Source organism: Ciconia boyciana, chromosome 7, assembly GCF_034638445.1.
Source record: "Ciconia boyciana chromosome 7, ASM3463844v1, whole genome shotgun sequence".
Taxonomy (NCBI): Eukaryota; Metazoa; Chordata; class Aves; order Ciconiiformes; family Ciconiidae; genus Ciconia; species Ciconia boyciana.
Genome location: NC_132940.1, coordinates 49,152,955 through 49,177,884, shown reverse-complemented (window position 1 = coordinate 49,177,884; position 24,930 = coordinate 49,152,955). Strand labels below are relative to the sequence as shown.

Here is a 24,930-nt window from a genome sequence, read left to right as displayed (position 1 = left end):
TGCTTCTCATGGCCCCTCATGCGATGAAATCATAGGGAACAGCGAGCTCCCAGATTTCTTACAAAAATCACGTGGGTTTTGTCTAATGACTTTACCTTGTTCCTTTTTCTTTTTTTTTTACTTTTTAAAAACAAAGACATTTGTGCTGCCACAGTGCAGGCACAGTTGTAGTGACCTTGCTTTGTATCACTGTAAATATTTCCAGCATCCCAGGCTCAGCTGAAGTGAGCAGTGTAAACATGCCTTCCAGTAGGTCCCGAGCCTCTGAGGTTTTCCCACATGGGTACAAGTCTCCCATGCAGCAACTTCTGGCTTTACAGGCAGCTTCTTGTTCCTTTAGACTGATGCCCATGTATTAGTCATGTCAGGGCAGGAGTATTGCCCAGTGGCATGGATTCATGCAGGATGAGTTAATGTCTTGTTGAATTAAGAACTCATTGTCTTTTCCTGCCTTGTGTTGTATTTGACAGTTGTTTATGGTCTGATATCAAGTTACAATAAGTATTTTTTCATCTCTTTAAACTGATGTGATGGGTTATTGAAGAAGGCTGAATATTCAGCTAATTTGGTCTGATTGGGGTTTATTCAGATAGTAATATTTATCATAAAAGTGCACTCTGATTAGATTTGTTAAATGTTACCATGAGCCATTTACCCTTGAGAGAAAACAAGAGGTAAAAATGTTCTGGGAGGCTAGCCAGCAATTTGGAAAGCTCATAGTAAAAATATGAATAATAATGGATGTTTGACATCATTTGATATAATAAAATCTCATTTCTATAGTTAAGATTCTTCATCCAAGATATCCATTTCTGCTCTCCATTCCCATATATTATACTATCCAAGAGGAAAAGGAACAGTGCAATTAACTCAGGTGATTGTAAGGAAGTTCTCGAATTTTTGTAGTGTTACTTGAAATTTTTCTTACTCTGTGAAGAATCAATGATGTGGGTCCTGCATAAACTAATTTTCTCCATCTTTTCCTTTACCACCTGCCTGCTGCATGATGCCTGTGCTGAATGTGAGTGCTGCTGCTGGTGGCTGCTGCTTCTGTAAAGAAGCAAATAGGAACACAAAAATCCCTGTTGCATCTCAGTGTCTGGGAGGCAGCTGAGTAAGAGGAAGTGGAGGTTTTCTGATGGTACAGGGAGTGCTTTGCCCTTGAGGCTGGCCGGATCAGAGTGATACAAGTTCAGCTCTGGCTTGGAGTTATGAGGTATTGCAAGTAAATAAATAGTAATTTATTCTCCTGTGATGGCAGTGTACAAATGGTACCATAATGAGATGCTCCCAGCTTGACAAGCTGCTGTTTGCCTGCCCTGTCTTAGTTTCTGATTCCTTCTCTGTTTAAAATAGGTGTATTGGCTTATGTGAAGAAACTGATGGTTTTGGTTAAAATAAATAAATAAATACAAGCTCCCCAGTGCTACAAGATCCAAAGTTACTCACTGGTGAGGATGGGTTACAGGTCCTTCTCTGTGCTCAGCATGCAGAGGACATGTTTGTTACAGCCTGGCTCTGGAGCTGCTTTTTTTGCGCAAGAGGCGAGAGATTCGTGCTTTTAGAGTTGGAGGTTCTCCAGTTCACCAAGAGCGTGTTGACTGTCACCAGAGTCCCATGACTAGAGTTTATATGAGGAATAAAAATGTTTCTTACTGTGTTAGGCTGTCATATAAGCAACTGCAGAATGATTGTTTCCAAATCCAGTATATCCCAAACTGTAGAATCTATGAGACTGCTTGACTGGTGTTAGGTGTCTACTACTACAAGAGTGTTTATATTTGGCCACCGAGTGGCACTCCAGACCCAGAAATCTAAGAGGGGAAGGGTCTATTTCTGCCATCAGGTTGCAAGGATCTAAAATACAATTATTTGCAAGTGTTTAGACACCATTGAATCAAATTGAATTGCTGAAGGTTAAATTACTATCTTCAGAAATGGTTTTGTAATATCCGTCTTGACATTTCATTATCCCAGTACAATATAAATATCAAATTTGGTTAGCTATCAAGCAGCAACAAAAATAAACCAACAACTTTCCATAATTTTTACTCCAGAAAAATAGTAGGAGGAATCGTAAAAAATACCTGGTTGCCAAAGGTGGATTAAAGTTTAAAAATATCCATTCAAAATGATATTTGGTTGGGCTGCTAGAATATGTGTTTCCCAGAAGGTGCCATTTTGAAGAGTGTTGGTGTTGGAGGCAGTTGTTCAAGCTGCTGCATCCATTGCTGGATATAACCTATCGCGGTTTGGGCAGTGCAGAACTAGCTTCGTCCAGCTTTAGCGTTGCTTTCCAAGATCCATCTTGACACTTCGAGATTGCGTTGTGCTTACAGGACCAAAACCTCCCAGTAGCTTGCCCAAGATTTTTTTTTTTAATCAAGCAAAATTTGAATAAAATATCACATTTAATTGACCTTGTTGGCAAAACCATTTGTGGGCAACTGGCTGTATCCATATTTTTAAATTAAGATGTTATGGGTCAAGCAAACCTCTGGTGTGAATCAAATTTGAGTTTCCCTAAATTTGAATATGGTCCTGTGTGCTAGAATTTGGGCAATGCAATATTTGAAACATTATTCAGTGTCATAACAAATCATTCATCATACTCTGTGGATCTAGAATTGTTTATAACCATTTTTATTACCATGAACAGTTTCTAGCTCATATGATAATTACTATTCAAACTACGTGACATCAATCTAATTCTCTTTTGTGAGATTAATGGGTAACTCCAGCCTACTATTTCACATATGTAACTGTGAAGGCAGCTGTTGGAAGAGGAACTTTAGCAATATTTCTGAATAAATGCACTTGATAGAGCTCCAGTTCCTAATGAGGATGCGATATCTCTGCAGCTAAGAAAGAATTACGATTCCCTCTGGAGCATGTCTGTTGCAGAGCATTGTTACGTTTAACGACTGTTTTTGAAAAAGAGGGAGAAGTTGGTCCCCTCCACTGCAGATCGCTTCCTTGTTTCACATCGTGTCTGGTGGTGATCACACAGCCCTGGGTGGGATAAATGATTGCAGCTTCACTGACATCTGTGTGGCTACAGATTTGCATTGGGCACAGACATCCTGCGACTTTCCCTAAGCAGTCTTTTAAATGTCAGCTTCCCGTGATGGGAGGCTGTATCAGACCAGGACTGAAACTTCAGAGTTTCGGAATTCTTTCTTACAGGTGTTTTTTTTGACTGCAAATGCTATTTGTATTTTCTGTTGACTTGATATTTTCAGGAATCTTTGATTCTTTTCAAGTTATATTAGTTCATATCACAAGTGACTGTGTACTCTATATGGGTACCTATGGGGGCTGTCTTCTTGTGACATTAAATACTCTAGGAATTAGTATGCAAACACTTCAAGAACAAAATCTTTATATGCTTTCTGGTTTATATTCAAGTTGCAAAGGAGGCCATTACTTTCTAGGCTATTGCTTAATTGAGATAAAATTAAACATTATCAGCTGAAGTTGTAATATTTTATAAGGGATTTGGACTCCATTATGAGCTGCATCCTTAATGACTGATAATTGCAATTATTTTGGAAGTGTGATGTTCCTTTTTAATGGTAGTAGAATTATAAACAGGTTTAACAGCAGTGCAGCAGAAATAGCTTATCCTTTAAAGGCTTAAGATGGGAAGCCATTCTTCATTTTTATCTTAACAAACAAAGAAAGCACTTTATATTTTCCTTCTAAGTAGCAATGGACTATCATGGGAAAATGTATGACTCATTTCTTTAGAGTTTCTGTTCTAGAACCTGATTTCCAGTGATGATTTAGGGGTTGAAAGAGGCATTCAGGAAGTTAAGCCAAACATTAGGGAACCTTTAATACTCCATCCGTGTAACCTGGTGGACTCCTTCACTTCTTTATCATGAGTTTCCATTGGTAGTGTCTGATAGTTACACAACAGAAACATACATTTACATTTTAGCATTTAGCATATGTAGGTTACAAAATGCTGAGCTGTTACATATTTTGATCACTCTGGATTTGTTGTTTTGGTTTTTTTTTTTTAAACAAGCAAAGAAATGGTGTGATTCCCTGCCCCTGATCTGGTGGAGGTGCTCAGACCCCAGAAGCACCTCTGAAGGAGCAGGTGCTGCTCCAGCCCGTGTCCCAGTGGCTGAGGAGCTCTGCCAGCTGGCGCTAGGAGACGGGACGACAATGCGTGAACCCCATCTCTCGCTATCGGGGTGAGCACCCTGCTCACCACCCAGGAGACAGGGTGGGTACGGGGCCACTCTTACTCCAGTCTAGTTTGGGTGAAGATGGCAGCAGCGTGGGGTGCTAGGGAGGGTGTGGGTGGTTGGGGTCGGGCTCCCCACTCTGCCTAGGGCAGTGCACCCCACTCGCACCATCCTCCCCGACAGGCCAGGTTAGAAAAGTTTTGTGGGGTGTGACTGGGAGCTGGGAAGGAGGTCACACTCACACTACAGCTGTACTGATGCTACAGTGATGCTAAGTACTTTATCTGACCTCTTGGGATTTCCAGATGTTGTTGGTTGCTCTGTTTTAGTATACAATGTCCTTTTCCCTTCCTTTGCCTCCTCTATCAGCCTAGAGAGATCACGCATGCCTTGCACAACAACTTCTCTGCACTTAACTCACTAATCTAACTTGTCCAAGCAAGTATGTCATCTCCGTATGAATGTGAGCTTTCCTTCCTAATAGGCTTGATCATGCCTGAAGAATTTATAAGCCAACAGAATGGATTTTGATCCCTTTCTGTTTTGGTTTTGGTGCAACACAGCTTTTACAATGGTGCCTCAGCTACAGTAGGGACAAGCACAGTATTTATCTTGGCTTCTGGTTCGTATTCACCATATGGCACCAGGACTTCGCTCTCATCTGTTGTGGGAGATGCTGTAGTACTCCCACGTTTCGCTACATGACTTTGATGTCCTACTGCACTGTGCATAAACCTGGTGTATCAGGCATCTAGTTGTACGTACTAAACACAGATTTTCGCTCTGAAAACACAGTTTATTAAGCCTTTTTTAGTTTTTTGTCAGGTCTCTCTGAGCTTTCCAGATTTGCATTTCAATCCAAGTCCTTTAATGCAAGTGGCCATGGACTGTGCAGCTGAAGGAGGTGGTGAAGGAGTAGACATCAAAAAGGCTTAATCATTAAAAAATGGGGAATGCTTCAAGAGACAGACATCAGTGCGCAACAGGCTGTGCTGGCTGCCACATTTCTGCTTGCTGTGCTCTGTGCCAGAGGTTAAAATGGTATTTGTTTCTTCTCCTTCACAAATGCTGGTGACCGAGTGCAGAGTGGGTCAAAGACCAAACAACCTTCCTTTTAGGCAAGGGCTAGAAATAACTTTGGGGCAGTATGAAATGCTTCAGATAGACATCCATATGGCAACTTGGTATTCAAGCCATGAACCAGAGCCAGGGCTTTGCAGTTGCTTCAAGTTGTTTTACTGGCTAGCTTATCTTGGTTATGATAGATCAAACAAGACCATATCATAGGACTCATAAAGTTTTTGGAAAAGTGTTACTACTGCTGTTGCTGAGGAGGGGACTGTTTGTTTTCCCTCTGTGGCGTTCGCTAGCAGGAGTTACCTTACGTGTCTTACCAGGGCCCCCAGCTCTGCCCTTGGATTTCTCCCTGGCCCGTATATCCTGACCAGCTTTTACGCTTTTTCTTGTTCAAGGGTGTCAAAATCATGTTTTCCTTTCAGCTGCTGCTCTTTTGCACGAAGTCACTCTGAGGGGAGCGGGGAAGAGCACTGCCGTGCTCTGCTGCCAAAACACACAGTAAATTCACATGGGCTGACATGGAGCACTGGAAAGCCCAAGGTCGTCTTTGCTCTGTGACCTTGGTCATTTCCTGCTGTCTGTTGCTTTGCTATCACAGAGTTGGACACCAGTCTATCTTTGTAATTAAAAAAAAAACCAGTAATTTCTTAGTAACTGCAAGGTGATCACCTGTTGGAAAAGAGAAGAGCGATAGCTCCTTTTAACCAGAATTTCTCAGAGACCAGCACTAAGCGTGGCTGCTAGAGCCCAATTTCCGTTTCCATTAATTACACTGCTCCCTCATAAATTGCCCTTGCAGTTTCCCTCGGTAATACTGTTCATCATCTCCTCTCCTAAACTCTGGATTTGGGGTATATGGGGACATGTAGGCAGCTGCTGTTTATATTTTAATGATATGGCTTGCTAAATGCTTCTTTGAGAAGAAAGGTATTATAAATAATTCCATGGAATTATTTTGTAGTACATATATATGTATATCATACCCTGTTAGAATAGCATAGTGTCACTTCATGCATACAGATAGGAAGCTGTCTGTGTGCACTGCTGAACAATTTGGGATCTTAGGAACCTAAGGCTGTGACAGGCATTACGATATGATGCATTAATGCCATTTCTGGGCGTTAGCGAGTTCATCCCCAGAGGGCTGTACTCCAGTTCACTAGTGCATATTGTGTGATCTTGCTGCCATGGGAGCCTTGTTCTTGTGGTGGCTGTTTTAAATGTGGAGATTTTTTATAATCTCTCTTTGGTGCTTTTGTGAGAAGGGACATGCAGTTGTTCTGTATGTACATTTTTTTTAATGAAAATAAAAATCTTATGTTGCTAATGACAAAAACATGAAGACAAATTATATTGTCTGCCATAGTACTTGGTTTTTCAGGTGGGAACTAACCTCTATTCCAGCTTTTTCTCCTTGGGAAAGAAAAGGTAGACAAGATCCTCCAAAGAAACATCATGTGCTGGCTGTCCTTGCCTGGTGTAAGAAACACCGCGGGGGTGGTGGTGGTGGTTTTTTCTTTTTTTTTCTTTGGTGAGTTTCTTGTAGAAGCAGGATGTTTTCTTGTAAATAAAATTCCCTCACAGGAATAGCTAGGTTGGCCTGTTCAGATTTGATTTTTGCATACATGGCTTGAACTTTAATGCTGTTTGTGGGTTTGCACTTTAATTAAAGAATCTTCTACTTGGTTTCAGCCCAACAAGAGATACCAACTTCTTTTGATGAGGAGGCAGTGGAGGAAAAGAGTGGAAGGCTAGAGACAGATGACAGGGGACAAATAATATAGTGTGTGCTTTTACTGTAAATATCTACATTTTTAGCATAAAGTAAATCTAAAGTAAATTCTATGTTACCCAAAATGCTGTTTTCTCTATTGTGCTGTCATACTTAAGCTCATGCATAATTAAACCTAAAATATATGTTATTTTCTATTGAAAAGTATTTAACCAAAATAATAACAGCTTTGGTAGGAAACCAGACTGTTAGGAGAGACTTAGCAAAGGCTCTAATCCTGTGAGTGAAGGTACAACTATGTCTCATACCAGCGTTGTATCAGGCTCCCTAGGAACAAGAGAGCTTTGACTTTGCTTGCTTCAGCCTAGATGGGGAAAGCTACAGAATTTTAAAAGACAAGTAATTCCTCATTTGTTAGTGCACACACCAATCTCTCTTGCCAAATTTCTGTCTGTATTTCTAGATACTGAAAGAGTGGTCAGCTTTTCTTAAAATGCTCAACACGTGTTGCTGTCTGTGCTCTTTTGAAAATCTCTCTGTCAATATCTCAAAGCAAAGGGAGGGAGCATTCTGCACCCATGGGATTTCTTGAAATTCCTGGAAATATTTGGTTCCTGCTGCATGGGGAAGAGAAACCTTCCCCTGTGGGCAGTTTATTCCAGTCTTGGCCATTGCTTTGTCAGTTCGGACCCTGCTTCTTTATTCTTCCCTTTCTGTCTGATAGTGGAAAGTGCTGGAGAAAGTATTATGCACTGGTTGGACTCTTAGTTTGATATGATCAAGAACTATTAAAGTCTTTAAAAGATCTGCTTATTCTATTAAATAATTTTAATAACTGTGGAAAATTGTAAGTGTAGGATGATGATAAATAGCTAAGTATTTACTTGTTACAGAGCTGTGAAACACCTTGTTAATGGAAAATGTTCGAGTAATTGTTTATATAGAAAACAATCATCAGACTTCTGAGATTTTTACCAGATCTATATCGCAGTCATAGTTAGCAATATGTTAACTTTTGGGTGGTGAGACCTCATTGAGCTGCTTATGCTACGGAATGGCCTGTGCTTTATAGGATGGATGTATTTTGCTCAGAGACAATGTCATAGGCAGCCTGTAACATTCTTTGCTTTAGGAAGATTCTGTTGTCATGCTGAAGAGTGATTTCAGAGAGTTAGTGTTGCTTTATCCAGAACTGACCGTCCGTCCCCAGGTAGGCCAAGCAGCAACTGGAGTAAAGGTGTCTGAGCTTCAGTGGCAAAGCACCCGGTAGGCTCTGTGCTCCCTACGGCTTGGCCATGTAGTCCCAGCGACTGCTAGACCACGAAGAGGAAGACAGAAAATAGGAATGAGTGGAGCTGCTGTTGTATTTCTTTTGCCCTAACTTCTCCTAAAGAAACATAGGCTATGGAGAGTAGATGAATGTGATGCTCTGCAGGTTCAGTGGTTGCCCTGAACCAGTATTGATCCCACTGTTGTGTTTTGCTACTCTATCTTTATATCCTTTCTTACTATTCATACAAATGCAGAAATCCTCTGCAAATACAAACTGGAACAATTTTTTAAATCCAGATGGCAGTTTTGGTTGGCTGAGAACTGCAGGACTGGGGCCTTTTTATAATGTTATTGATTATTATATTTTTAACTGACAGTATTTATTGTTGCAAGAAGACAATAAGCGTTAAGAAAAACAGTGAAGGCTTTATTCATTTCCATCATAAGTAGTTTCTTTTTTTCCTTTGATCCCGAAAATTTGCACCAGTTTGTCCTTCGTCAAACAGATCAACAGCAGGGCTATTCACTATAGATTATATCTTTGCAAAGTCAACTTCAGGGCCAGTAGAAACTACAAAAATGCATTTTTTGCCATTTGTAAAAGCCATGACCTCTGTAATACCAGAGAGATGAACTGTGGATATGAAGGTAGCTCCTAGGCGTTTGCTGTGCAACTGGTGTGAATAGTGATTGGGTCTGACCTGCAGCTGTACTGGGGGCAACCTGCTGTAGTAGGTGATCTAAATTGCAGCAGTGGTAAGTAGAGCTGTCCCCAGAGAAGAGGACCTTGGCCCCCCTCCCCTTCTTTCCTTCAGACAGTCCTCCACTTTGGAGTGCCGCCTTCCAGGCTCTCCAAACCAAGGCTTGGTCTTTCCTTTCACCTTGGCTGAAATTAGCACCATAGAAGTCTCCATGTCTCAGTTTTTGCTCCAGGTGGTTAAGGACCGTGCTTTCTGGCTGCTATGTAGGCTCATTGCCTTAGAGCTGAAATACAGGCCAAGAGAATGCATTGGAGGCAATGTAGCTTTTTTGGGGGAGGTGCACAGGTGATGCTGTGATTAAATTAGCCAGAAAAGGAGGGAGGCTCCCTCTGTGTCGCTGTAAAAGACCTCTTGCTGCCTGGAGAAATTCACAGGAGACAAACCTCTCTGGAGCCCAGGTAGCTTGCCTGAATACCCAATTCACTGGATGCTCATGGGGGCTAAGGATCACTTTCAGATCTTTCTGTACTGGTTGGAAAGACATTATCCAAATGGAAAGTGACTGTATTGAAGGCACAGGCAAGCACTAAATCCATTGTGAAAACAGGACCTTGGAGGCACTGTGAACCATGGCTTTGGATGGCACCATTGTCTTCCATCATTATACTCTATGGGACGTATTCATTCTTTTAAAATCTTTTGTTTAGTCTGCTAACATACTGTTGCATTGTTGAGTGGGAAATTTCTGGTTAAGTTGTAATATAGTGTCATAAACCTTAGAGGCAGTGATGTTGTATTCTTTCTGTCTGTGTAGAGCCTGTGTTGCTATGGCCCTGATCCAGAATTTGATAACACAAACAAACAGAAATGATAAATCAGGCATATTTATCTAAGGGCTCATTTATCAATAAAAAGAGTTGTTTAACTATATTTTCTTGTTAATAATGTATTTAGTGCTTTTTATTAAGTTGAAATATGCAAGGTCTGTTTTTCATTGCTGCAGTGTAAGAGCTCCATCCCAGTGTAGGCACTGTATTTCTTCTTCTCCAGCCTTCAAATAAGGAGATGTAAAACTAATGACCGGGTACCTTAAGAGGAGACTTTGCAGATGCAGGTATAGTTACATTTATATGGGGGGTGATATTTCTGTGTTCCCCCACTGTCTTCAGGGAATGGGTTTCATTTGCAGTGTGTGTGGGATAGCAGAAGGAGTAAGTGCTGCCATTTTCTGGGAGTCTCTCATGTCTGTGGTTTGTTTTGTAATTTTTTCTTTTTTTGAATGTTACTGCTGTTACGGCAGTCAGGGGGAGGAAGAACTGAAATGGTTTAGTTGTCATTATTTTTCTTCTGTTCCTCCTGCGATGTAGGCCTGACACTTCTCTTGAAATACAAACCCAATTTGTAGTCATCTTCAGTGGTCCCTGAAGCTGGCTCACTTCCCTGTTGCTCTTAATTTCAGGTGTTGTCAAGTTGTGCCAGAAGCAAGTGCAGTTGAGATGTCTGGTCTCCAGAACTGAATGTCTTAGTAACATGGGCTTTGTTCAGTTTTATTACTTGGCATCTTCTTTTAAAAGGAAGAACTAAAGGGGAAATACAAGGATCTTGTGGGGAATGCTCAGAGAAGGGAACCTGGAGGACAGATCTCTTAGCCATAAAAGATCCTGAAAAACGTGCACTCTGTGTGGCTTTTTGGGAGTACTTCAGTGTCCAAAGTCTTGGAGAGTATGTAAAATGTACACGCCTTGGTGGAAATGGTGGCCCAAGTTATATAGCCATTCCCGTACTCGCTGTTTGCATGCTCCATTAAGTACAATTGGAGAAGTTTTTGTAGGACTGGTGCCAAAGTGAGCTTTCTGTGGATTGGAAAGGAAGGGGAATAAAGTAAAAGCAAACAGCCTGCTCCCCCCCTGCACCCACGGGCTCCTTCCCTCTGCTATGAGACAACAACTGTGAGGACCCCAGGACCAAAAAGCTTTCTGAAACATGATGAGTTTCTTAATCAGATTTCCATGCTCGGTTTCAACCTCATGTAAATAAAGAATGTGTAAGAAAAAAAGCTTGTGTGTAATTTGAACATAAATGTGAAGGTAGATGTCTGTTTGGGGGGAGATCATGATCATACAAACTTACGCCACTTTCTCCTGGCAGAAGGGACGTTCTCAAAGTGAAGGTTTGGAGGTGGCAGAGGAGAGGTTTTGGAAGGACTTTGTGTGAAGGAAACTCCAAATAATTGGAACTAGCGGCTGCAGTGTGGGTTGGTTTTCTTCTCACTTTCCTGGCTGCCTCCACATCTCTCCTCGCCATGTGAAGACTCCTGAAGGACAATGGGAAATGAACTGGCTTATCCAAGAATTAATTTCAACCCAGTGGTAACGGGGCACAGAGAAAGGAAGTTATGTGAGGCAATGAAAGGAGACAAAGGAGGAAAGTGATCTAAATAGCAACATAAAGAAAATATTTGGAAATAAAAGTAATCATCAACTTGTACAGTAGGGTGTCCAGCAGCCCTGCTGAGGTTGTGTATGATCGATGTATTTGTTCATTCAGTTATGTCTTGCACTACAACATTTTTAAATCACTGCTAGAATTATATTGATTTCTTGAGTTTTAAATAGTGCAGCGTAAATCTTCCACTCACACCAGGACTTAAGTGTCTCTGACTGCAAGCTAGCTGCAGTTTGCCAGTTCCACTTGATTTCATTTCAGACTCATCCCCGCAAGCCAAACCACAAAAAGAGCTTCCTGTCCAGTGGAAAATGAAATGCAAGAGGCGATCCTTTTGTTGCTAACGGGAGGTTGCAAGGAGCAGAGCTGGCTCTTGCTGAGGTTGTGTTTGGGCTTGGTTAACCATTTTGCCAATTAGGCAGAGACTTCTGGTCGCTGGATATAAGTTAGATGCTCTTAGGTCTAACGGAGGACAGTAGTTTAATACCCAGGGTAGTTTATAAAGAGCCTTGTTGAGCAGCAGCCTGATATAATGAAAGGTGAAAAGCTCAGACCTTTGTGTTTCTCAGGGTTGTGTTTCCGAAGGAGAGCTCTGCTTGCTGCTTTATTTATTCCACACTGGCTATTTGGCCTGTGGAGCCAGTGGGTTTTTGCTTGTTTGCTTTTGTTCCTCTCAGAGCTTACAAGTTAAGCCATCAAGGGTAATTTTTTCCTGTTCCAGTACATTTATTACTAAATCTTAAACTTGCCAAATGTCAGTGTTTTTCCCCCCTCTCCCCCAGGCAGTGTGGGTTGGTGTCGGTGATGGAGCTGGGTAAGGAGGGCTCTGCTCCTGTGGGCACTCTGCAGAGGGTTTTGTCTTCTACTTCCCTCCCCAGCGCCATCAGGGGGAGGCCTGGCAGAGCTCTGCTCTGAGATGACTGGGGTTTTATTTGGCTGGGAAGAGGGGCTCAGGGATGTCTGCGTGCTCTTGGGTGTCTCGCTCAGAGCTGGGACAGAATCTCAGAGGTGTGCCCTGTGCTTGACGTCTGTTGTCCACAGTCCCTGGAGTGTTTGTCCTGCTTGGTGTCTGAGGAATGAGAGGTCCTTCGTGGGTGAGCTCTGCCCTCCGTCAGAAAAGCCCCCTCCCTGAGATGCTGCTCTGGCAGATGTGGGACTGGATGTTGGGATACCCACCCTGGACCATGGTAACTCATCTGCTCTGCCTGCTGCCATGTTAAAGGGCTTTCCTAGCCTAGCTCAGAAGCAGCAGTGAAACTGGTAATACATTTTTCTTTCCACTGGGGATGAGCATTTTTCAATAAAAGGCATTTTCGCAGTGCCCCAGCTCTTCCTTCTCCTTCACCTGCTACAGCTACCTGGAAGCACGGAGGCTGTAAAACCTGGAAGAATAATGATGGGTTAAATATAACCAGAACTCTTATGTCCTTTAAAGGGATTTAGTTGGAGGATTGAGTTATGTCCAAAGTGGCTGCCCCATGCTATCACTTTAAACCTTACTTGTGTGGTGAATCCTTCCTGGGACTGAGCTAAGGCAGGATCTGCTGCACGGTCACAGCTGAGAAACACATGGGAAAATAAAGGCACCTGTGAAGGTCTGCTGCGAGCGTGGCTGTGGGGAGGGAGGGAAGGAGCAGCTGCTGCCCAGCGGTTGTTTTTCCAAAGGAGTTCTGAAGATGTAAAGAGTTGAATGCATTTCTTGCTGGGCTTGTTTATTATTTTTGTTTTCGAGGGGGAATTTTAGCATTGTTTTAAGACTTAGGTTCAGCTTTGTTCCCACTAAAGGGGTCAGATGCTGGCTGTTGACGTAACTGCTGAAGAGGTGCTGACAATTCCAGCTTTTTCTGGAGCTACTCTTTGATTCCTTGGAATAAATCAGACATTAAGTACTGATCTTTTTTTCCCCCTCCCTTCTAAACCGGAGGGCAGCCGTCAGAGTCGATGGTTACTTTCCATTAAACGGTTGCCCAGCTCAGTCTGTTCTCCCTCTGAATTTCATCTCCAAAATAAAACAGTTCTTCACATATTTCTGTAAGCCATGTTACTGCATTTACTCAGTATTATTTCTGTGTGCTGAGGAGCCCTGCGGTTCCCACAAAGACCCTCATGTTTGTGCTGCGAAGGCTTTGGCTGGATGGCGGGCAGCGTGGGTGAGGAAGCAGTGACAGGCAGAAGGAAACTGTGCAGCCTTTTTCCTTAACTGAGTTTGTTGGGTCTTACTTAAGCAAATGTTGCTTGAATGCAGTTCACGGTATTTGCTCAGTGATCCAGTGGAATGTCTGGGATATTTTTGTTTTTCCTCCAGAGCCAGAACGCAGTTTTTGGCTCTAAATCTCAAAGCTGCCAGGCTGAGGCAGTCACTGTGCCTGAGGGCGAGGAGAGCCGAGCTGCTTCGGTGGTGCAGTGAGATGGGCACCCTGGCTGGCACGGAGCGCTCCCTCTGCTCCAGGAGCTGGGTGTCTTAATTAAAGATGTTGCAAATGACTCTACAGCTAGATTTGCTTTTACTGAAATGAAAGATGTGCCATGACTGCCTGAGCTGCCAGGCAGCCTGCTGGAGGCCTGTCCGGCTCGTATCCCAGCTCCACTGTGGGTAAAAAAAAAAATCCAGTTTCAGCGCTCAAAGCTGTGCAGCCCTCCAGTGAGCCCTGACCCTCTCCGGCCACCCAGCGTGGGAGGCACTGCGGGCTTTGTGCACGCTGCCATTGCGATGAAGCTCCCCGCTGGCCACCTTGTCTCCTGGCCGGCTTTCTAAATGCTGCACTGCGTCCCCCGGCACCAAGGGACCAGCAGATGTCCCGGTGGGTCCTGCCAGGCTGCCCAGGGCTCCTCTCAGAGTCTCTCCAAAGCTTTGTGACCAGGGATGGGAGGGTAATATGCTGCGTGAAGAGGAGGTATTCCAGGTGGCAGTGGCCATGGGGAAACATGCCCTTTTAATCTTATTTTTTCTTACATATATATTTATTTATTTTTGTCTCTGAACTAAAAAAAGGTGATGTTTGGGATCCACCAGCACCATATCTAATGCAATCTTCTGATGCCTTTTGGAGGCACTGGAGGGTATGGGGCTGTATCTAGACAGCTTTGGACTTCACCAAGCCTGGTGCCTGGTGGTGTGGCCGGCTGCTGGGGCACAGGGAGGCCTGAGCACAGGTTTTCTAAGTAGCAGCTTCTCGCAGTGTTTTCCAGACCTGGTAATGATGTGGAGATGGAGCTTGCTTTGTTCTGGCCACGACAATATGCGCATGGAGGCTGGGTGAAGCTTGGGCTTTCTTGTCCTGCATGTGTTTTTTGTATTGCTAACCCAGAGAACGTCTGCATGTTTATCTGTGTTCCAGCGGCAATTCATAACAAGACATGCACACATCCTCCCAAACCTCTTTTTGGCTGCTCCTTTCTTCAAGTCTCCTCTGTATTCCTCTTAAATATTTTTACGAGTGTACTTGATCTTTAGGCTGGTACTTCTTGCTTGGCCGGGACAAGCTGGCAGTTTACTTGCTGACCAGGGGGTCTATACCTGTGCATCCTGACACGGACCCTTCCATTTGTTTTTTCATTACCACATGCCCTGAAGTTGCCATAGGAGAAAGTCTTCAGATTTCAGGAAGAAAATGTCTCATTGCCTCTGCTTGCCTCACCTTTAAGTGAGGAATATTTTACTGTCTTGGATCAAACATAATCAGTTGTAACTAGACCAGATTTGAGGCTAAAAGAATGTTTATTTTAAAACACAGACATAAGAGATAGTCACCTATTACTAAGATTTGCATAAGATTCAAGATCCTCTAGGGCATCCTCTGGTGACTGCAAATATGCAGAGTAGATACCTGCTGGCTCAAGTTCTGTGCTCTATTTGTTTTAATTTTTTCATTTTCTTTGTTAATTTTGTTGACAAAGACCCTCATTATCTGGTGTGGAAGAAATACTTATATTAAAGAAATAACTAAGTAGTTAATTTTCCATACGGTCCTTTGATCATGGTCTTGAATAGTGAGAGAGCCCAGAGTCCTGTGTGCGTACGTGTTCCCATGCCAGACTCCTGTGCCAAGAGAGCATCTGCCCTTGCGTAATGGTAATAATTATGGATCTTTACAACTTGGATCTGCTTTCTTGGAGCAATGATAGTCTGTGGACCGGGGATAGGGAACAGGGGGAGAAAAAGAAATTGGACTGCCTAACTTTAGGTGCCCAACTGAGGCTCGTGAGTTAGGAGCAGTATGGGCTTAGGGTTCATAGGGAAGTCAGATTGACACATGCAGGAGCTAAGCTGTTCTTTATCTCATATGAGCTGCAAGTAAACAGTGTGAGGTCAATGATAAAGAAAAGAATTGAGTATGGAAAGTAAAACCCCCCCTTATTACTTCTGACAAATCATGCTGTGCTAGAAGTGAAAATGTCCATGGCAGCTGCTATATTGGTCTTTTCAAAGTTGGTAAGCTCTTGACCCTAGTTATTAAAAGATATTTTCAGTATACGTTACTGGACTGAAGGGGTTGAAAACAACAATGTCAAAATACTCAGATGTTTTTGTGTGTCCAAGACAGTTCCTGAAAGATGACATCAATTAATCTTCATGTCCTTTGACATGAGACATCTCTACACGTCAGATGGCTGTAGCTGTGTTATGAAAGGGCAAAGGCACGGCATTTTTCTGTTGAGGACAGTTTTGTCAGATAGTGACACTGGTGTTGGCAAGTCTCTAGGGTGAAATAAGGAGCTCTTCAGAGCATCTTGGCTTCTGCTAAAGGTTTGAATGTTTGCAAGCACAGAACTGCTGAAACCACAAGTGTATTTCATGTCATGTTGGGTGACAGTGGCTTGCCAGGGAGCGAAGGATCAGATGGAAAATGCTAGTTTGCCATAGAAAGGCTGGAAGGAATGTGGATAATTTTTAACATGCACAAGAAGTTGGTGTGAGTTGTATCTTCCAGAAATTCATGGGAAAGATGGAACACACAAACCAAAGGACTGAAAGTGCCATAAAGAAATATATTCCTACCCCGGAAGAAAATATGATATGAAATGCCTTTATTGCTTAAGGTTAACACAGTGGCATTGAGCTGGCTTTTCCATTCCTTTTCTCACTTAAAGTACAGTGTCCAAAACAAGTAAAGGCTGCAACAGCTTGATCATAATTTACACATTACAACCAACCTGTGGCTACTCTGCCTTGCGCTGAGGCTAGAGAGGAGGGAACGCGGCGGCTGGTCTCGGTGCTTATAGGATGACACTTGCTATAGGACATGCCATGCTGTCACAAATAAGTCATCTTCCTGGACTGATCTTTGCTGCTAGGTGACCTCTGTCCAGTGTTTTGGAGGAAGGAAAAGCATTATTCAGTCCTGGTGATCTTTGGCTGATGGTCAGAGCTATGTTTATCGCAGGTGCGGCTTTCAGCCTGAGCTGTGGCTATTGCCAGTCCTTGTCAATGACTACTCTCTAGTTAGCAAGGCTATACAGTTGATTCTGTTCAGGCACTTCTTCAGTGTGTATTTGCACATGCACACATAATAATAATAATAATGATGTCTTTCTGTGCCCTTCACAGCTGGTTCTTATGAGTATTAAAGATTAAATTCTTTTTTTTATATACTTCCTGCTGGCTTCACACTGATGAGACACCATTGATTTTAATGGAAAAGACCACCAGTGGGAATTTTTGCCTCAGAATAATTTTCTTCTCCATCTGATAATGGAAGGAATAAGCTGTTCTTTGATCTTTGATTGGCAAACTTGGAAATCGGAAAGGAAGATGGTTGTACTGTAATAGCTTTACTCTAATGATGTGTGTTCAGTGGTTTCTGGGCATTTAAATAAAGGTGAGTGTGCTGTGAGATGTGATGAGGTAGAAGTCGAGATGCAGGAGCATTGCTTGTGGAAGAACCTTGTAACTGAGAGCTCAGGGAGAAGTGCCCTATAAATCCATCTTTTGCTGGTTTTAGTTCATACTGGTACCATCCCTGCAATTTTGCAAATGTTAATATCTAATTTACTACATTGGCCATCTCCAGATGGATTAATATGTAATGGATAACATGTAGATGATATTTAATCATGAAGAAGACTTTGTTCTGAACAGGATGCTGCTGTTTTTGCATCAAATATTCAAGATGTCTTGCCAGCCCCTGTATCCCTGTTCTGTATTTAGCAGGGGACCATGAAGTGATGAAATGTTAGACATCTGTCTTCACTTTGGTAATGCTACTCTTGTGAAATGCTTGTACCTCAACTAGGAAAAAAATGATCATTTGTTTAAAAAGAAACAAAAAATAACAGCATTAGTAGGTGTTGATGTTTCTATGTAAGACACAGTACAGGAGAGACTCTAAACCAGAGGTTTTGTTTATTCTCTCTCCTGTGAACTCCTTGTTGTAATGTCTAAGCACATTATAAATATTTATGAATGTGTCCTCAAAGGAAAATGAAATTTATATAATGGAGATGCAAAGTGATGTTAAAGGAAGCAACTTTCCAAAAGTTCCTACACAGTTATACTGTGACAGAACTGGGACAGTAAATCAGACCATTACGTCCCATTTTGGTAAACAAGCCATCATCCCATCCTTCTTATTAGTTACTTTTGCCTTGGCTGCTTTCAGAGTAATTCACTGCTTTTCTTCGTAAAATACAAATACTTTATTTGTAAGGAAATGCATTATTTTTTCGTAACTTCGCACTTAGGCAGGCCATGCATGGATTGATGGCCAACAGGGGGTTGCAGTCAGCGGCAGGGAAGGAACAGAGAGAACATTAAACTCAGTTTGCACTCCCATGTGACAACCTGCTCTGGTCTTGCTCCTCAGCTGCCGGAGGTGTCCCGAGCATCACTTGGGAGTCATCCGTGCTGAGAAGGTGATGCTCTGTGTGCTGGGGGTGAATTTGCAGCACCGAGCTCAGCAGGGCTAACTGCTGGGGAAGGCCCATAATGGTGCTTCCTAAGTGGGCCTGGAGGGTTGACCCTGGCTGGACACCAGGTGCCCACCAAAGCCACTCTGTCCCTCTCCTCCTCAGCTGGGATGGGGAGAGAAAATATAATGAAAGGCTCATGGATCAAGATAAAGACAGGGAGAGATCATTCACCAATTACCGTCACGGGCAAAACAGACTTGACTTGGGGAAAATTAATTTAATTTATTACCAATCAAATCAGAGTAGGATAATGAGAAAATAAAAACTAAATCTTAAAACGGCTTCCCCCCACTCCTTCCTTCTTCTTGGGCTTAACTTCACCGCCGAATTCTCTACCTCCTCCCCCCCCCCGAGCAGCGCAGGGGGACGGGGCATGGGGGTTGCAGTCAGTTCATCACGCGTTGTCTCTGCCGCTTCTTCCTCCTCAGGGGGAGGACTCCTCACACTCTTCCCCAGCGTGGGGTCCCTCCCACAGGAGACAGTCCTCCATGAACTTCTCCAGCATGAGTCCTTCCCACGGGCTGCAGTTCTTCATGAACTGCTCCAGCGTGGGTCCCTTCCACGGGTGCAGTCCTTCAGGGACAGACTGCTCCAGCGTGGGTCCCCCATGGGGTCACAACCTGCCAGCAAACCTGCTCCAGCGTGGGCTCCTCTCTCCATGGGTCCACAGGTCCTGCCGAGAGCCTGCTTCAGCACAGGCTTCCCACGGGGCCACAGCCTCCATCGGATGCATCCACCTGCTCCGGCGTGGGGTCCTCCATGGGCTGCAGGTGGATATCTGTCCCACTGTTAACCTCCATGGGCTGCAGGGCCAGCCTGCCTCACCATGGTCTTCACCACGGGGCTGCAGGGGAATCTCTGCTCCGGCGCCTGGAGCACCTCCTCCCCCTCCTTCTTCATTGACCTCGGTGTCTGCAGAGTTGTTTCTCTCGCATCTCACTCCTTTCTCTGCTGTGTTTGCACAGGTTTTTTTTTTCCCCCCTCTTCTTAAATATGTTATTCCAGAGGTGCTACAGCTGTTGCTGATGGGCTCGGCCTTGGCCAGCAGCAGGTCCATCTTGGAGCCGGCTGGCATTGGCTCTGTCAGACATAGGGGAAGCTTCTAGCAGCTTCTCACAGAAGCCACCCCTGTAGCCCCCCCACTACCAAAACCTTGCCACGCAGACCCAAAGGCAGGTGGGATGTAGCTGTCTTGGCTTTCTTCTCCTTTCCCATTCCTCATGCTGTTGTGACAGGGCGGCTCATGTGCTGTCAACAGCTTCCTCTTGCAGAGAAGCCCATAATGAAACAATTCCCTGCATTTACTATTCTGCACTAACGAGAGGTGCTTATTTCTACATGCTCCAAGTGATACTGGTCTTCTCCAAACAGTGGCTGGGGGAACAAAATGTTGCAGTGATGGCAGCATCTCTCTTGTGGCCAGGAATTCAAAACTCTATTTGGGCAGTGACAAAGTGCATGAGCAAGAGGCTAATTCTCTGTTCCTCGGGGTTTAAAGGCTTTGTGCAAATCTCTTTGAAGTCAGTGAAGGACTTCTGTTACTGCAATGGGCTTTGACTCTAACCCCAAATGCTCAGTTAATTTACAGTGTGTGTTAGTCTTTTGTTAGCTGGCCTGTGAATATGAAATGGTGCTGAGCGAACCTTTGGAGAATATATTGAGTGTGCAAATTTGCAAACCGATCTTGATCTTTTCAAAGCAATATGACTGTGGATATATGTGGAAATTTCCCCCCAGTATGTTGCAGACACATTCCTCTTTGGTCTTGTATGCGCTGTTTGTATGTGTTTAGTTGGCACTATGAGCTCTGAGGTTTTATTTTAAGTTATTCCGCAGTACTTTAGGGAACTCAACTCTCATCACTAATAAAATAAAATAAAGCAAAACACTGGTAGGTCTTGCCTTGCTAACTGTTCTAACTGTTGCGTTTCCCACTGTTCCAAAAAATGTAAAGCTTCATAAGATTTAACATATTCCCAGTGCAAAGCATGAATATTTATAGGCAAAGAATAAGACTTCCCATTTTGAAATGTCAATGCTATGAAATTGCTTTTTTGGCAGGCGTGATTAAGCCACACGGACTTCCAATAATGTTTTGTAAGCTTTTTCCTTAATTATGGCTTAATTTAGGTCTCTGAGTTTAACAAAACCTATGAAGCTTGCAGCAAAATATTTTTCTTGTGGAAAATTTTGTTTGCATGGAATACAAATCCTGTATTCTTTGTGGGTGTGATTTTTTAATGTGTTTAAATGTGGAAATCTCTTATTTTTTCTTTGCATTTCTTAAAGCATATACAAAACAAAAATAGCTGATATTGTGTGTTTAATACATAATTTTGAAGAAATTAGTTTGGAAAGTGCATGTGATTACTTTTTTTTTTCTCTAAACGCCTTGAGTAAAATGCACATGAGGTTATAAGACATCCAGCAAGAGGCACAAGATTATGTCTCAAGCAGTTACTGCTGCAAGAGGCAAATTAGAAACAATTTTGTTTCCATATAGTTGTTCTTAAATGCACCGTTCTGACAAGAGCAATAAACAGAATAATCTGCATAATTGTATTTATGTGGCGTTGATCTGTCTTTTCTAGAGAAAACCCCTTTTCCCAGATAAAATAATTTTCCATTCAGCTGTAAGTGGAAGAAAGCCTCTTTAGCAGCTGCACAGTAGGGGAATGTTTCTGCACAGGCTTAATAGAGAATTTTGATATGGACCTCTCAGTGAATTTGATTTTTGGTGAACAAAATACAGTAAGGGCACTAAAAACACCTTGCTTTCCTGTGCAGATTGGATAACAGGATATTTACTCAAAAGAGCTAGACAGAAAAGCACAGAGATGATATGGTTAAGGTAGATTTATTACTAGATTCTTTTAACAGCACATTGTCTTAAATTGGTGTAATAAATGTCTCAGCCCTGCTCAAAGATAGAGTTTTGAACAGCTTTGAGCTATTCCTGGCTTAATACTTAAGTAGAAACAGCAGAAGTGGTGGAAAAATAGGATTGCTTTGGAAAAAAACATTCAAACAATTTTAAATCCTCTGCCATGATCAATGCTTTTCTGACCCCCTGCAGCCTTGCGTTATCAAACTGACAATGCCTCGGTCTCCCTAATATTAATGTTTGAAATATGATACAAATAAATAATCTGAATAAATTAGAAAGAAAAAAACCAAGTAGTTAGCATCACAACTACCTGGGGCCTGCTCCACTGGCACTTAGACTTGCTAACATGAGCTTAGAGGTACAGTCATGGGCTCTAAACCTGGGCTTTCCAGGGGAGCTGAAGAGAACGAAATCCCTTGAAACTCAGAGGCTGAACATTTTTAACATCTGAGTTTGAATGGGGATGTCAGCATCTGAAAAAGCAAATATCTGGAAAGTAGTTTGAAAACTGTTTTACTGAAGATGATGGGGAAATTGGGGAGTTTGCGGGGGGAGTGCTTTTATTTACCAGGTAAAGGAAAGTTCCCTGGGATGGCAGAAGGCAACGCCGGAGTCTGCTGTCTGTGTTTCACCTATCTTTGCTCTTCTTTGCAGGTTACATATTTGGGTAAGGTTTCCACAACAGGGATGCAATTTTTGTCAGGCTGCACAGAGAAACCAGTCATTGAATTATGGAAGAAGCACACGCTCGCCAGGGAGGATGTTTACCCAGCTAACGCCCTTCTGGAAATTCGCCCTTTCCAAGTCTGGCTGCATCATCTGGACCTCAAAGGTGAGGCGACAGTCCACATGGATACCTTTCAGGTAGCACGTATAGCCTACTGCACTGCTGACCACAACGTCAGCCCAAACATCTTTGCTTGGGTCTATCGGGAGATCAACGATGACTTGTCCTACCAGATGGACTGCCATGCTGTAGAGTGTGAGAGCAAGCTGGAGGCCAAGAAGCTGGCCCATGCCATGATGGAGGCCTTTAAGAAGACTTTTCATAGCATGAAAAGTGATGGCCGGATCCACAGGAACAGCTCGTCAGAGGAAGTGTCTCATGAATTTGAATCTGATGATGGCTGACTGAAATAATTCACGGTTCAGCAAAGGCAGAAATGGCCTAGGGAATGCGAGCTGATAGATGAATAAGCAACAATTGAAATTGGGGAATGAAAGGACTGACAAACACTTGTCTGACCAGCTTTTTAAATCAAAAGAGCAATTCAGTACCTACAGATATGCATCATTAAAGTAATTACGTTACATTGAAATCTGCTGCTGTTGTAAAAGTGAGAAAAAAGCTCCCTCCCCCATCTTTCTCACCCACCCATCACTGTCCCTTTCTCGTCTCTGTAGTTCAGGTGCATACCATGAAGTAGAGTCATTCCTGTTTGTCTTATAAGACTCGTCAGGCAATTTTATTAGTTGCTCCTCTGGCATTCCTAGCTGGTGGCTGATGCTGATGCACAAGAGCAAGTAGACCTGGAAAGCCCTAATGGTTCCCGAAGAATCTTTCTCCACGATGCATCACAAAAATCCTTTGACCATACATAGGCTAAGACAGCCATACATAGCCTTTTAGACTAATGGCCTGGCATTCTGCAGTTAATTCACATTTCACAGATAAAAAAATGAAAGAAGATGCTTGTATGTACACATTATATCATATGCTATCCTTTATTTTATTCATTATACCTGTTTTCTTAATACACCTGCTGCCACGTCTTTCACCCAACACCAGTAGTTGCAGTTTCAGACTATATACTGCAGGATACCAAAAAGGGGTGGGCAAAAATACTCCGCGATGGCTAGGGGTACAGCGAGCCAGCACCGCTATCTGTGCATTGTCCAACCCTGATGTGCTCTGCAGGAGGGGGCCCACTGGTAAGAGTTGAGGGACACTTGGGTCTGTCAGTGTTTGAACTGTGACTTCTCATCAACCTCAGGTCTGAAGTGATATGAGCATGGTAGCCTCAACTCCGTGTTACCAGTCTCTGCATTGCTGGTCGAGTGGTCCTGGTGGGATGGAGCCGGTAGTGCCTCGTCGCACAGCCAGGGCTGCGTTACTGTAAAGATCAAAGGAAATGGTCCCTTAGGAGTCAGGTTTGAACATCTGTTCTGGCTGAGAAGCTCATGTTAAGATTCCCATATCTTTCCTTGTCCACAGATATAGAGAGTCATGCCTTTCTTAAATGCAGATGTTTAATAAAACTCAAATAAAAGGAAAAACTTGTTTGACTTGATATTTTTTAAGGCCAAGAGCAGATCAATAGTTTGTAAGTAATGCTGCTCCTTTATACAATTTTGTTCGTGATAATGGTAACGTTAGGGGCACTAGGGCACCTTACAGAAGCCTTAAAAGAAAGCTAATCAAAGCAGATAGCTCTATGTCTGTGTTTTGTGGGTCTCTGTGTTTGTATGTGAGAGTGTATGTGTGAGTCCAGTGTTAAAGCATGTAGATTGAGCATGGAGACATATTGAGGAGGGCCCACACCTCTTGAAAATACGCTTGTTGCTTTACAATGTATGTAAACTATTCTCCAGCATAAATGCATTCATACTTTAATAAAAAAAATGTTTTGAGTTAAAGCTTGGGAGTTTTAAGCTGTCTTTCCAATGCAAACTCTGTGGTTTTGTTTTATGTGTGTGGGTTCTGTGTTCATTTTGTTTAGTGGAATGAAAATGTTAATTTATTTCCATTTAGTATTACATCAGTCTCCATGAGAATTACCTTTAATATTTTAAAAATATTTTCTTTTAAATATTTAGGTAAATTATTGCTGTGAGATTTTTTTAAAAAAAAAAACTTTGCTGTGTGTGGACGTGATTTATAATTTCTGCTTTGCAGGAGGTGGCAGAGATACCCACACACACACACACAGACCTGGCCAGTTGAAATGAGTTCTGCTGAGTGGGAGCGGTATCTTGCCCTGCTTACAGAAATCACAGAGTGGCTCAGGTGTGGCATTAGATGGTGGGATGGGGAATAAAACACCAGGCTGGCAGCTTCTAGAACTGTTTCTCTCTGAATCTTTGGATGATCCAGTGTTTCCAAATATGGCTCCAAAAATGATTTATTTTTTTCTTCCCACAATGCTCATTTGGAAGTGGAGGGTCATGTATGGGCTATATGCTGGTCAGAAAAAAAGAAAAAAAAATCTGAGTCCTGCCATGTACCTATCTGTCTTTTTGACCAAAGGCAAAATTAGGCAAAACTTCCAACTTCTGACAAATTGTTTTCTTTTGCTCAGAGCTGTAAGCATGCGTTAGTTACTTTACTTGTTTGGATGCTCTGCCACCAAAGCTGCTGTGAATCAGCGTGTGAAATCCCCATTTTCATCCTCTCAGCCAGATGTCCCTGCTGACAACAGAGAGGTTTGACTGCGAGTCCCAGCTCTTAACTGAGGGCTGCTCGAGTGTGGGAGGGGGAGAAGGAAGATACCAGCCCTCCTGACACGCAGGAGCTGAGGAGCCTCCTGCCTGCCCTACAGGGGACTACAGTGGATGATTTGGGTTTGGGATTTCCGCTTCTGGAGCAAATACTTAGAAGTGTGGCGTGTATTCCTGCCGTGGGGGTGGGTGTGATCCTTCTGGCTGACATGCCTGCCCTTCTCACCAAGCAGTCCAGGCCAGAGCACAACTGGACAGAAATATTGCCAT

At 43.0% G+C, this 24,930-nt stretch overlaps 1 protein-coding gene across 4 annotated transcripts in view; it reads left to right on the top strand.

The window, feature by feature from the left end:
* The window catches only part of PID1 (phosphotyrosine interaction domain containing 1), a 130,551-nt gene that overhangs the window by 65,922 nt on the left and 39,699 nt on the right, over nt 1-24,930 (top strand). For 3 of the 4 annotated variants that reach the window (XM_072868288.1, XM_072868289.1, XM_072868290.1), the window contains exon 3: nt 21,877-23,848. In XM_072868288.1, coding sequence (XP_072724389.1) covers nt 21,877-22,353 — 477 coding nt within the window. In that variant the 3' untranslated portion in view covers nt 22,354-23,848. Of the gene's footprint in view, nt 1-21,876; nt 23,849-24,930 lie in introns of those variants that run through there. The other variant, XM_072868291.1, reaches the window with a different exon arrangement.